The sequence below is a fragment of the Typopeltis vanoorti genome, chromosome 22 (assembly GCF_054136105.1).
Source record: "Typopeltis vanoorti isolate ZY-2024b chromosome 22, IOZ_Tvanoo_1.0, whole genome shotgun sequence".
NCBI lineage: Eukaryota > Metazoa > Arthropoda > Arachnida > Uropygi > Thelyphonidae > Typopeltis > Typopeltis vanoorti.
In genome coordinates, this window is record NC_143570.1 from 38977237 (window position 1) to 38991691 (window position 14455).

Sequence of the window (14455 nt, forward strand, 5' to 3'; positions counted from 1 at the left end):
GTGGTGTTATGGAAATTGGAATATAAGACAGAAATAAGCTTATATTTCCATTTAATCTCCCTCAAAAAAGTAGCAATAACAACAACGCAAAAATGCTTAATGTAAAAAAAAGACACTTTGAAATATCTAAAGTTTAGTGATATGGATTTCATTGCAAAGCTTACTTTTTTAACTATAATGCAGAGACTATAACAGCATACAACACGCTCCAAATGCATAGCTTCTGCTGTTCTAAAGAAAAAACAAAATGACACCTATTAGCACCCAATCTCGAAGACGATACGCTGTTATTGATCAAATCAGAACAGTTTGAATGGTAATTATAATGGCATGACAAACATTAACCTTAAAATTCACGATTTTCTATACATTTATTCTCAAAGAAATAGCGTATATATGTGATATACAAAACATTATGCCTGCCCACCGTAGATCCACGTCTGTTATCGCTTATCTATTCATTAATATCAGTCTTCCTCCTCCTCTTCTCAGATTTTATTGATCAATATGAATTAGGACTTAAAATAACATCCCTTATTTTCCATCTTTAGTATGTATATAACTGTATACATCATTTCACAGTGGCAAGAACTCTACGAATCTGTACAAGCTTAAAGATCTCCCATATGCAATGTCTTAACTACTGATCTCATTTCTTTACCATTCTCCAGTGGGGTGAGGTGGGAATAACGTAACAAATTTCAAAGCGCTACCAAAACACAGTCCAGTCTTATTCCTTTTAAGAGAGAGCTCACTTTGTGCTTTTCTACTTCTTTTGATAATATTTAGATCTTCCGCAAAGATCAAACACCTCTTCTTGGGAGGACTTACACCTGTAGGCTTTTAGCTATTATACATTTGTATCAATACTGTGGGTGGGATAAGGATTGGATAATCCGACAACCATCTCTAGAAACACTTAACACTGAACTTCTTTAGTCCAATTCAGACCTCAAATAAGCAATTTACTTATTCGTGTGGGGTTCCCCCCTTTTCTCCACCGTCAATTAGGATTGACTGAGCTATCCTAATGAGGGATTAAGTGTATATGTTATGATTGTAGATCCTTGTGTGTGTTCACGGGCCAGTCTGCATGTTCTGAGGGACGAAAAACCCGAGTTTCCAGGTAAAAAAGCCCTCTATCTGTATGAGACCGCTAACTTTAGTAGAAAGAGACCAGATATTCCTCACGTCAGACGGGAATCGAACCCAGGTCTTTCCGACCAAAGGGCTGCGTCTGTACCGACTGAGCTACGGAGGCTCTAAATAACAAATGTGGTCTCACAATGGCGAAGAAATTCATCTGCACATAGAGACATTAACGATGTGTAATTATCTATAGTAGCTGTTTAGTTGCTTTCAAGTTATTGTTTGTGGACCCTGACAGCATGGAGTCAAATTCGGACCATTGCTATTTGCAGGATAACCAAAGTAGCCAAACTCGTCGAATTATATACTTCAATAACTCTGATGGAACTTGGTGAAATTTGGAATTTATGACGGCGATGTTTACATGGTTCAGTTTTCATTTAAATAGACTCATTTTGTTGGCAAAACGACTCGAACTGATGTTATTAATTTCATATCAGCTGGGTAGAATTTATTGAAAAAGGCTTATAATTTTTTAGAGAAAAAGTGCATTGCTCTAAAAAGATCGTATGACTCAAAAATCTGCAAATGCAGTCCTTACTAGCACTTAACAAAAGTGAGTTTTTAGATGTTTCAAATTGTTCTATTTTACACGTGCTCAGGGAAAGGAAAGTGTTATTCTTTTAATGAAATAAAGTTCTCCAGATACTAGTTATTAAAAGGACATGTGATGTTTTCCATTGAAGTACTGTGTGTATGACAAATAAGCTTCGGCCTTTAGAAAATAAAATGGACTTTTCATAGATAGCTGATATCTGAAATAAAAAAGAAAAAAAAACTACTTAAATTCCCAATTTCTTTTATTTTATACTAAAGCAAAAGTGGTGTAGCATCTCTTTTCGTGATTTTTACTGCTCGTTTCTTCTTACTAGAGAGACATTTCAGCCCAGGCTTCCTCACGAAAATAATCTTACTGTCATAACAGTTCCCTACGCTGTAGATAGCAGCAGAAGATTACTCTTGACAATCATCCTATCCGATGATCGACCGAGGTATCTAGATTTGTCACACATACACATCTTTTTTACCGCTATGAGGCGACATGTGGTGTGCGTGCAAATGTCACTCAAACTGAACGGACCCATTGTTACGTATGTGTTTCATTTTACTAGCTGAGTGACATATGGGAAGGGCTTCTCTTTTTATGCACTTCCATTCTCGTCGTAGGTCGAAAAACTAAAAGAAAGGTTCGATTACAAACGCGTGATCGAACGCGTAATTTAAAACTTTTAAATAATTATAAAAATATAAACGCTAAATTTATATCGATTGTTAATTTTAATTACTTTTGGAAATGAGCAGGAAACCTGTGAGAAACTCCTGATATTGATAATATTATTTTTATAAATATAAAATATGCTGCTCAAAATTTCTTAAATTATAAAAAATAAGAACTACGACTGTTCCACTAAGCATCATGAGTAAGGAAATACTATACATAATAATATAATTTATAATAATATCATTATTCTCATTTCTCGCATAAAGAATATTAGAAGCATATTTGTTATCTCAAAAGACATTATGGCAGAAGTTATGCGATTTAAGCTGTAGTGGAATAAATTCAAAAAAAAAAGTTAGAAAATTGTCGTTAATACGATTGCGAATTCTGTACTATGTCCCTATTATTCATGTTACATCATAATAAACTATAATATAATAATAAGTAACACATAAATTGTGCAGTCTCTAACCCATCGGAATATTGTTATATTTATATCAGTAATGCTCTGGGCGAGTACACAAAAGTTCAACATTTTCAAGCGAAAACGTGTACTTGGTTTTAGTGGCGCCATCTAGTAGTAATACATCGAATTATTCCTGCAAGCTATGTTAAAATATGTTGCTGCCGAACTTTTGTAAAATGATTTGAGCATTTCTTTACAGTCATTTAAATGGCCGATTTCAGATTGCAAATATTTCTTAATAATACAGGACTAATATAGAAGATCATTTCTTGAATTATTATTATCTGGCCGGTTCACCAAGCATTAGTTAGAACAATAATCTCTTCGTGCTTAGCACTGAAATTTATTTTAAATTAAAACTAAATATACAATCATAATTTCCTATTTAGAATTTTTCCAGCAATTTGTCAAGTTATCCCAGTTTAGGATTTAGGCGATTCCCCATTTATAATGGAAAATATGTGACAGAAAGATTTGAAATATCCAAATAATAAAATAATGCTATTTTCAGCATCACATTTTATGACTATTGTTATCATTTTCATATTTGTTGGTACTTTATAAACGTACTTTTTTCATACCTTCATTTAATTTATACCCTGACTTATTTTAAAACTCAATACGTGCCAACAGAAATGAAATGAAAAACTTTTTAAAATAATTCTTGTAATACTTTTTGGCACTCATACTTTTGGATTGTTCACTAAAATTGTTTTTAGTGGAACGTTAAAAACGTTTTTTTTTTACAAAAAAGGTAAAAATAAGTACTTCATCTTTTGATCCAATTTTTATTTCCGTGCAAAGCATGTTTCGTCATCACGTGAGCTATTTTACAACTTCTCTAACGTGCAACAGTATAGTGGCTCTTATACTTCTCAAGACATGCATGAGACATGAACTGGAAGCGTGAGGAAGATTCAGAAATAGCAGTTTGCACCGCAACCTAAAATTTTCGAGAACCATATTGGTTAAATTTTCAGGTGCAAAAATGCTATCACATTATTTTGAAACTTTTTTGTGATTCTTTGAAAAAAAAAAAAAAAAGTGTACTTTCTCCCCTACTTTTCAAGTTTCTTGATCCTCTGTACCGTTATTCCAATTCCTACTTGTCCTTTTAAATATAACAATGCGGTGATCTTGAAGCATAATTCAATGACATTTAAATGAAATCTAAGTGTCAGGGAACTATTTTATAATATTTCACAGTGATTTAACAAAGATAAATCAAGTTATGTGTAATTGGTTTTGTTCTTCAATGATCATTTTTTTAAAGATAAATGATCGTGTGGAACTTTTCATATTCATTGTATTTTCTCCCCTATCCTTAACGATAAGGTCTGTCGTTTTTTTTTTTTTCTCTCTCTCTCCGATGAAACCACAGGCAGTCATCTTACAGAACGGTTCTTGAAAGATATTATAATGCTAATTTTGTTATGTAAAATTACCTGGAAATGTGTGTGTGTGTGTGAGAGAGAGAGAGAGAGAGAGAGAGAGAGAGAGAGATGTTGGCTGATGTATGGAGTGCTGCAAAGTATTCAATTTCTGCAGTTTAGATAAGAAATTAAAAATCTCTGAATTAAAGTTCAGATTTATTTGTTTGCAATTATTTGTTCGCCATTAAAACGGCTTTTTCGTGTTGAGAGAAGAAATGATTAATAATTAGTGAATAACAAAGGAAATCTAGTAAACTAGTGTTTTTTAAACAAAGAAAGTACGACTGAAGATATGCAGTGAAAAACTGATTCATAAATTTAGAATCGAGATGTATACACAACTATATATTTTGTAAGATAACCTTTCTAATATTAATAAACTTCAAAAGTTCAATTGAAACCCGACTTAATCATTTATAAAAAATGTTTTGCGTCACAAATATTTTCTATAGTTGAACATAATCAAGTCTTTTGATTCGATAAAAACTGTACGTCTTGATGTGAGAAATACCCGATAGACATATTAGTATTAAAAATTAATTCTAAAACATTTCTTGATACTGTACGTAAGAGAAGTTGTAAAATAGCTCCAGTAAAGTGGTACTTTGCTATCATGACTAACACATTCATCTAGGCAATCTATTTTGTTATTTTATTTTACGTGTTTATATTGCAATATTTGTCCATCTTCTTTAAAGTTTTAATTCTCTTGCATATACTATTTTTGTATATTTTTTTTTAACTTTCCAAACGATTTTCCTTGGTTAGGAAAATTTATATTTTCCTGATTTATATTGCTTCCGTACACTAGAATAAGTTGACGTAGTTCATGTTATCAGTCCTTTATACAAATACTGTTCGAATAGGTGTGCTTTTATTTCGCTAATATACTTTAAATCACATGTCATGCATGATGATATAACAACTACAAAGTAGGTAAATAGTAACGTGCTCACATATTTATTTATTCAATACCAACGGAATTAGAAACGTTTATTTTACGTATAGCATGCGACTGTCAATACATACCCTCTTTAATTCCCTGCGCATTCGACAAGATATGGGTCAGGAACAGCCTTCGTTAAATGCTTTGATCAATTGTTGCACAAGCAGGAAATTCTGTTTGTCCGTACAAGCCTTCTCAGACGACGGCGATCTTGTTCCTGGCAGACTGTCTTACGACCACAGTTCCGCTTTTTAGATAAGCAATGTGGGTTATTTTTACACTGATTAAACACCCGGGATATGGCAACTTTTGAAAAACCAGTCAGCTCTGCTGTTTTCAAAATTATGGCTCCAACCAGGCGGGCACCTACAAAAAAAAAAAAAAAAAGCCGTTTATCGAACTCCGAAAGATTCTTTCCCATTGTGATCAACACTATTGAGGATTACTCACCAATAGTGTTTATTTTGTTTATTTCTTCTTAAGAGATATTTAAATATGAACAAACAGTTTATTAGCTGGAAATCAGTACACTTAAACAGACATGTTCCGAGTTATTTATATTTTTATTTATTTATTTATTATTAGTGCATTGGTAAGCTTTGGATAATTCCGAAATTTTTCTCTAAGCAAATACGGACATTTTTCAAGCTATTTCAGAACTTCAAATGGAATGAATATTGCTTATTATAATATTCCTCTATTCGTGTACCATCAATCAACGCAGTTACGCGAGGTGATTAATTTATTTTAGGACTAAGTAATATGTAATGCATCATTATGAAAACTGATAAGGAAAAGGTCGGGCATTATAAATCAAATGTCTTCCAAAATTTTCACGCGATCATTGTATTTGAACAAGCAAAGAAGACAAGTTTTACACATTAACAGAGTTAGTAATAAGTATGGGGTGAATGATTCCTGTCTGTAATAAAGTTTGATTACAGCATATTTTAGCATTCTCCAGAGTGTTAGAATTTTATACGCTGGCAGTAACAATGAAAAATTACAGAGGTGACTCGTATTACATCCTATACTATCAGTCCTTGAGGTTTACTAATAAGTTTTTGTTTTTAATTTTCTAACGAATTCTAATAGTTAAAACTATTATTTACAATAATCTTCCCTATAGGGACTGCGTATAAAAAAAAACCGTATTTGTGATAAAAGCACATAAGAGAATATTTTGGAGATTATCAGTACTGATGGAAGTTACACTATAAAAAGTTCAAAATGAATTGCTTTCGATGTAATTGCCGACTACCAAGAAGTTGTAAACCTACAAATCATTAGCACCGTGCGGGGGGACTAGGAATTTTTAATTTAATTTAATTTATTTTTTCAGATTTTTCAGTAAACTCCGCTCACCAAACAAGATATGTTTTAGGATGCCTTGGGCCTCCAATAAACAGTGAGGGACAAAATTCATTTCTCACATAAGAGCAATCGCAAACACCCCCCCCCCCCCCATGCCCACAACATGATTCGAATCAGTATCCTGTTGGTGAGAGAGTATACATTAACCACTCGGCCATTAAGACCAACTAAAATTTCATTTTAACCGTTTTTTAAAATAATTGAATTATTTTAAAAACGTGACCAGCGTGCGTATTAAAGGAATACTCACGCTGGTCAGATAACCGATGCCTTTTACAGCACACTGATTTCGTAAAGTTGCAAAACTACCACATTTAGATTAAACGAACTAAATCACCCTTCCTCAAACTATTCGTATTACGAGTTTTACAACACAACTGCACAGAAGACTTGAAAACTCGACTCCCAAGTACAGTATCACCTTTTCAATGGCATTAACTGCATTACAGCAATGTATTGTTCTTTTGAACAAAGGCAATAATCTAAAATGCCAAACAATTCAGTAATTCACAAAATCAAAACCAAATTGTACATGGGTTTTCCCGACTTCTAAATATCTGTCTTGGAAAGCCCTATGTCGCTTGAAGAGTTGAATGCCTCGGGAAGATTCCATAATAAATCGAACAGTTATGTACTTACGCTTATTAATTATTATCTATCTGTAGAAGAATGATTTTGCCTAATACGGAATTCAACAGCGCGAGCAGTAGATGCATATGATGTTATAAGTATTGAAACACCCGTTGTAAAATAGTAAATGAAAATGTGTAATTCTGTCATCACTGACTTATACACTGCTTGCAAAGAAGTCAACAGACACCCCCATAGGTAAGATGCATCGTGCTATGTAACGAGTCACATGTTTGTAGCCGGTGTGAATTAGCATAGCCGTGTCAAGTGAAATGCTGCAAGAAGGGAAGAGTTTGAAAGAGACGTTGCGATAGGATGTCATGCTGCAGGCTTATCCGTTCAGCAAATTGTTGACAAATTGGGCCATCCCACGTCAACAATACCATACTGAGATGGAAGCACAGGGAGTCAACTGCAAGTGCTACCCGCAGTGCACGACCCGTCAAACTCACCGATAGTGACCGTAGGGTTCTGCGAAGGATAATATGTAAAACCGGCCAGTCGTCGGCCGACACGTAGGATGCGGAGTTCCAGACATCGACTGGAATACGAATCTGCACAAAAACATTCAGAACCGAGGCTCACAACATGGGTTTCCATGGGAGGACGGCAATATGCAATATGCCCAATATTACCCGAACCCGCGTGTGCAGCGGAATGTGGGAGCTTGGAAAGCTGTGCTATGGAGCAACTAATCACGTTACCCCACCTCCCTCTACCGAGCAGATGGACGGGTTGTGGCAACCCGGTGAACGTCTCTTACCAGAATGCGTAACCCAACTGTGAAATTCGGAGGTGACGGTGTGATGGTATGGGCCTGTTTTTCCTGGTTTAGCTCTGGATCTCTGTTTATGGTGCCACGAACATTGAACTCCGGGAGGTATCTGAACATTCTGGACAATTCAATGCTTCCTACTTTGTGGCGTTTTTCTACAGAACTGACTCTTGTCTCGTTCAGCAAGGCATTTGGTTTGTGAACACGAATGTCACCACACTCGATTGGCTTCCACAGAGCCCTAATCTCAACCCTATTGAACATCTGTGGATTGAACTGGAGTGTCGGGTGAGATCAAGGGAAGTCAATCCCACAACAACCCAGGACCTCATTAACATTTCCACAGGAATAATGGACCAGAATGGAAATTTTTTTTTGGAAATTGGAAAACTGGAAATTATGCTTGTGGAAATTATGTCCCGTAGGATTGCTGTATTCCCGTAGCATCACAGCGAAATGAGGTCATGCATATTATTAAGGTGGACGCTATGGTTATTTGCTCATTACACTATGGTGTCCATAGTGTGATGAGCAAATAGTGTGATATATATATATATATATATATATATATATATACCTTACCTCTGGAGTGAAATGTATATTGTCAATGGCTGGCTTGTAGACTTCGAGACAGTATTATTATAGGATACCAAATCAATAGCTTATCCGTTTGTAATATTTCTAAAAGAATGCGCCGCCAAAATCATATTTTTTCCCCAGTAACTCAGGTTTTTCATCCTGAATCCTGTTCTTCAGGATGCTTTGTGTTTATTTGCTTTGTCTCTGATTCTAAACAAATCAATTCCGAAATTAAATGTTTCCAAAATGTTCAGCCAATGGAAATGTAAGGATGCTATTTCAACCAAGAAACGCAGAAATCAAGTAAACGTAAACCATCATTAAATAGTGCTCAGAGCGAGGGTATGCATACAGAAATCTCGGTACGCCAATGTGGAAACGATTGATTAGGAGATCAAGGTGGCTATCAGGGTTCAGTGTAGGAGGAGGACACGACGTGAAGTTGTGATTTCTATGGAAAGGGACACAATCGAAACATCAACCATGACTATCAACAGCGCAGGCTGCACTGATAAAAAATATCATAACTGGTCTGTCGAGCGGAAATCTCGTAATATAGTTGTAGCTAATCACGGTAATATAGTACACTCTTTACGATCGGAAAGGCGAGTGCGATCGACATTGGTAGCTTTACGGGTTTAACAGACACATGGTTGAAATTTCCTAGCTGCCGGAAGGCAGATTCAGGAGTTGTGTTATTCTTTATAAAAACTAACTATAGTTAAATGATTGGGTGAACATAAATAATAATTGTATATTTTCTGTTCGAGTATCGATATTTACAACGAATTATTTAATAAATAAATACTATCATTCAGAAAATTAAATAAAAAAAAAATAACGGGTTAAAGGAGGATTTTTGGGTGAATAATTTTTGACAAGTTCAAAATACTTTTCAGTGAAAAATTCACTTGAATATGAAATAAACTGCTTCTCTTTTCCGTTATCTAGTGAGAGGTTGAATATATACAAAGTCAAAACAGATGACCCAGAATTGAAAAGAATTTAGGCAAGAATTTCCTCATTTTTCGCCATTTTATCGAAGTAAACAGCACCTAAATTTTTTATCTTGTTCAATGACACTCTCCCCGCTCTGACTTTAAATATAGAAACACACAGAATGCCTTCTCCGTGCTTTTCTTTAAGAAAAATAAGATTAATTTTCTACAAAATTAGTCAGCAGGTCGTCCGTTGGAAACTGGGTTAGCAAGTTTATGGGATGAAGCATTTATGGCCACAGAAAATAATTGATGCATCACCAACTTCTGTTGGTAATGTTTATTCAGGAAGTGAAAACATCTCTACAAGAAGACGTCAGAAAAGCCCAAGGAGACCACTTTTTTGGCTTTTACAATCTGCCTTTCCTTCTTTCATACAACCGCTATATATAACATTTCCTTCTTTAAAATGTCCGACAACATTCTACGTCCACTTGGACGCACGTCACGAATTATGACTCAGCAGTCAAGCAATAAACATCCCTTCTGTCACCATATCCTCTTTTTTTTTTATAGTATTGTGTAGCTCGCATATGTATCGCATAGAAGGGTAGAGAACACTCATTCGGTAGCAGTTGACGTCTTACGCTGCATCAATAGTGAACCTTCTCAACAAGCAACCAGCATTGCAATGACTGTAAGTACTCCTTCTTCTTCGTAGTTTGTTGGTTAAAGTTGCGCTGCTAGATGTCCGTGCAGTCCTTTATTTCCAGCAGTAATTATATTTTCATATTAATCGATATGAAAAATAACAAGATTTGAAATTCGCTAGCGTAAATTTTATAGTCTTTCATTGTGTAAAATATGTACATTATTCATTGAATGTTAAAAATACATAATATTTAGAAGTCGGCAACAGTTTCAAAGTTAATTAAACAGTCGCATCTTCATAAGTAATGTCAGATCTTTACAGTTTTGTAACTTTCTCAAATTCACTTATACTGAACTTTAGTTGAGGTTGTCATTAATACGCGCAAACGAGTCTCTTTCAAATAACCATTTTGTACTGTCACTGTGAAGAAAGTAAATGTATTTAAAATAAATGTTTAAAATTAATATGTTGATGAATGTAATCCACACAGAATCTACACGCAAATTCAAAGAGTCTTCGAAAAAAGTCCAAAGTAAATAAAAACGTAGAATTGATTCTCTAACACACAATGACATGGAAAGTAAATATGCGACATTCATCATTTCTTTTTACATTACATTTTGATTCCTTTTCCTACCAAAACGCATACCAGATTTTGTATTAAATCACGTTACGTGGAAAGTAAACTCTTCACGTAGTGCATCCTTCCAAATTCATTCAAGTAACTGCAGTGATTGAAATAGTAAAGTGAGCTGTAAGATGAATGAGGATTATGGGAATCGTTTCAGATGAACATAGAATGCAGGAAGTAACTTATACTTATCACAAGCTTTTTTAAGCAAACCATGTGACAGAGGAGCATGGATAATGTTCGTTTTAGCAACAGCTGTCATTGTAGGATGCAATGAATATCGCGAATTCGCGATAAAAGTTTCGAAACAGGCGAGGTTCCACTCGAATTTCTGATGAATGAAATAGACGAAATATGGATATATTTCGTCTATTGCTTCGTATATTTATTCACTAAATTATTAGTAAATATTACTCGTTGTACCATTACAATAATGAAACCACTGTTAATATAACATTTATTAATTAAAAGCAATAACTAGAATTTATGTTCTGCTGATGTGCCACGGTCTGTCAAAACGGAAACGAAAATACTTTATTCATATTCTGGTCTTAATAATATGGATGTAAATCCGATCCAGGACGCGAGGATCATTTATAAGGGTCTTTGATCAGAAAGTTGAGTTAGTTTCCGTTTTTCCTGTCGGATTCTGTCGCGATAAAGTAGTGGATAGTCATTATTTAAATATTGGAAGTAACGTTGACAAGACAACCAATCCATAGATGCGAGTGAGTAAGGAGAGATGAGAACGCAAACTCTCGACACTACTGCATATTTAGCCACTGGTTTTAAACATGTGATACCCAACACTCGTCACCTCAATGACAGATGAAGAAGAATAAGTAGTCGGCAGTTTCTAAAAGAAACCGAATAGTTAAGGCAATGCTAATTATAAGCGCCAGTCGCGAACATCCGTTAACGTCTTTGATTCTCTCACCACGTTTCCATTTTCGAGTGAGAATAAATAGCGAAACCGAAAGTGATGATAACCGATGAGTAATGATATGTTTTTATTAAAAAAGAACTCGTTATCATCTTCCATTCGTGTATTACACCAAATACGAAAAAATACAAGTCTTATGTTAATGCTAAGTATGAAAATCTGTTATAACTATTTCCTATGTTTTGGACAAGATAAGAGCGTTGGTTCTCCCAATATTGAATTGTTAAAAGTAGCTTGTATGCACAGCTATAATCAAATACGAGAGGTTATGAATATATAATTTGTATTATTACTTTTATAATCGTCTAAGTTAGTGGAACTGGTTGGAACTATACAGCAAGGCAACAAAGATTCAGACGTCAGTTTATTATGCCGGTTACCCGTATGTATTTTTAGGAGTAAAACGCCTTCACACTACCATATAAGACCAATGAAATCAAAACTACAAAGATCTTATAATGCATCCTTACATTTAGTTTTAGTTAATAGCTTTAGGAATTTAAAATAGTCGATTTTTACATTTTAAATTTATGCACTGAGGTGATGTTATTTTAATGAATTGAAACAGATAGAAATGGTTTCGTCAAAAACATTACATTTATTAAAGACGTTTGCAATTAATATATTTTTTTTAATGTAGCACCGGCATTTAAAGAGATGACACGATTCTCAAGTAACCTTTCAAGAACATTTAAATCAACTCAAGAAAACAAATTATGTTGAAAATACATGCGACCCCTCTAAAAAAGTATAATGGATTATTTAATACATTATAAAATATTCCATTATTTCCAAAAAAATCGATCTTTAATATATTTAAAGATGTTTTTTGTAACTAAACATTCTTTCTCTACGTTTCAACTCATTAAAATAATAAATGAAATAATCTGTTCCTTTTTCTTTGAATTTTTAATTGTATCTAGTAATTAATGTTAGAGTGTTTAAAATCTATATTTCATATATACCTAGGATACATTTAGGATATAATCCAAAATTTATTCTATATTTAAACTGAGGTAAATCTTATATTTAGCCTTGGTGGCTCAGTCAGCATTGACAATACTCTTTGAATTAAAACGCGTGGGTTCGTATTATCCTGTCTAGGACGCGAAGAATTTTTATCAGACTTTTTTCTCTTAGAAATTCTGTTTTTTCATTCCCCAAGCCCGTTAGAAGTACACACGCAATATACAGATAAAATAGATTACGCACATAAGGATTAACGACGGCCTATTTCGTCAGATTTGGTTTTGAAATCCCGAATGATACGGTGTATGCTGCGCATGTAAGGGCCAAACAGATAGAAAAATCCCTTGTTTTGTCTTAAGCTTTCCACGAACCATTGAGGTTCTTTAGCTGTAGACTTCACAATCGCGACCACCTCGAGGATAAGGTGGTTGGTCCTATGCCTCGCGGTGTGTCCTATGTCTGTAGACGTGTGTGTTCACTGGCCGGTTTGCCTGTTCTGGGGGACGAAAAACCTGAGTTTCCGAGTGAAAGAAACCCCTACCTGCGTTTGAGACTGGCTAACTCACCTTTAGTCGAAAGAGACCAGAAATAGGTTTTTTACGTCACCGACAGGAACGAGCCCAGGTCTTTCCGACCAAAGGGCTTCGTCTATACCGATTGAGCTAATGAGGTTCCAGAAAAAACGTTCTATTTCATAACTATACGGTTATGAAATAGAAAAGAAAATAGTGCGTTGTACTAAACAACTCTTTTCGAAAAGTATTTCAATGCAGAGCGATTCAATGATCAGACACAATCATAAAATGATACCTTTCTTAATAGCATTCATGTATAATTATCATAACACCGAATACCAAAGCAGTTTTAGGTAATACACTACAGACATAATTTTGTTCATGAACGGTTTCTATTGAAATTAGTCCAGATCAAAAATATCAAAGGGCATTAAACAAAGGAATGCACCATCATTTATAATCTTTTTGTCAATGAAATCGTTTCGATTATAACTAAAACTGAGTTCAGTGGATATATTTTGCGCATGCATCCTGAATACCAAATTTCAGTCAATTCCATAGAGCCAGATAAGAATTATTGCTTTATATAATTTCCAAGCGTTTTGTCATATTTTCATGTGAAAATGATTTGATCTAATATCGAAACAAAAATTAAAATGATTCCATAGAATTTCTCAAACAAATTTGAGAAATTCTGAATTTTAATTTTAAAATCCATTAGCCAGAGCTTTTGGAATAACTTGTGTAAGTACACAAACGAATGTGCTGACGCAATTTGTGAAACGCACCTAAAAGCAGAGTTAATTAATTGATTAATTTCAATGAAGATAACAAAAATCTCAATTTATTTATTTATAAAACCCTTAACCCACATAACCCCTTAACGTACCAATTAAAAATCAGAAAGTGGTCGTTTTTCTGCCAACTTTTTTGGCGAGGGTGATTTGCTGGATCAAATTCAGCATTATTTGAAAAATAATGATGAATTTGTGCAAACGCAAACGAAATAGCCGATACACGCCGTTGGCAACTTTTAGGCACAAGATTGTCTAGCGTCTATATTCGGTTGTATTTATATGTGAAACCAAAATTCAAAATCAATTTTGGTGCAATAAACAAAAGACGTGTCACAGACGTCTTTGTATGTTAAGGGTACTTAACATACAAAGGCATTATAGACTATCACTCTTTCACTAATGGAATTCGCATGGGAAAAAAATGAAATTTACTCGA

At 34.4% G+C, this 14455-nt stretch overlaps 1 protein-coding gene across 4 annotated transcripts in view; it reads left to right on the forward strand.

The window, feature by feature from the left end:
• Positions 1 to 14455, forward strand: part of LOC150094339 (four and a half LIM domains protein 2-like) — a 235278-nt gene that overhangs the window by 144315 nt on the left and 76508 nt on the right. Inside the window, exon 1 of one of the 4 annotated variants that reach the window (XM_090412371.1) lies at positions 10098 to 10209. The exons of the other annotated variants lie outside the window; for them this stretch is intronic. Coding sequence (XP_090268497.1) covers positions 10204 to 10209 — 6 coding nt within the window. The 5' untranslated portion in view covers positions 10098 to 10203. Of the gene's footprint in view, positions 1 to 10097; positions 10210 to 14455 lie in introns of those variants that run through there. 4 annotated transcript variants of the gene reach the window in all.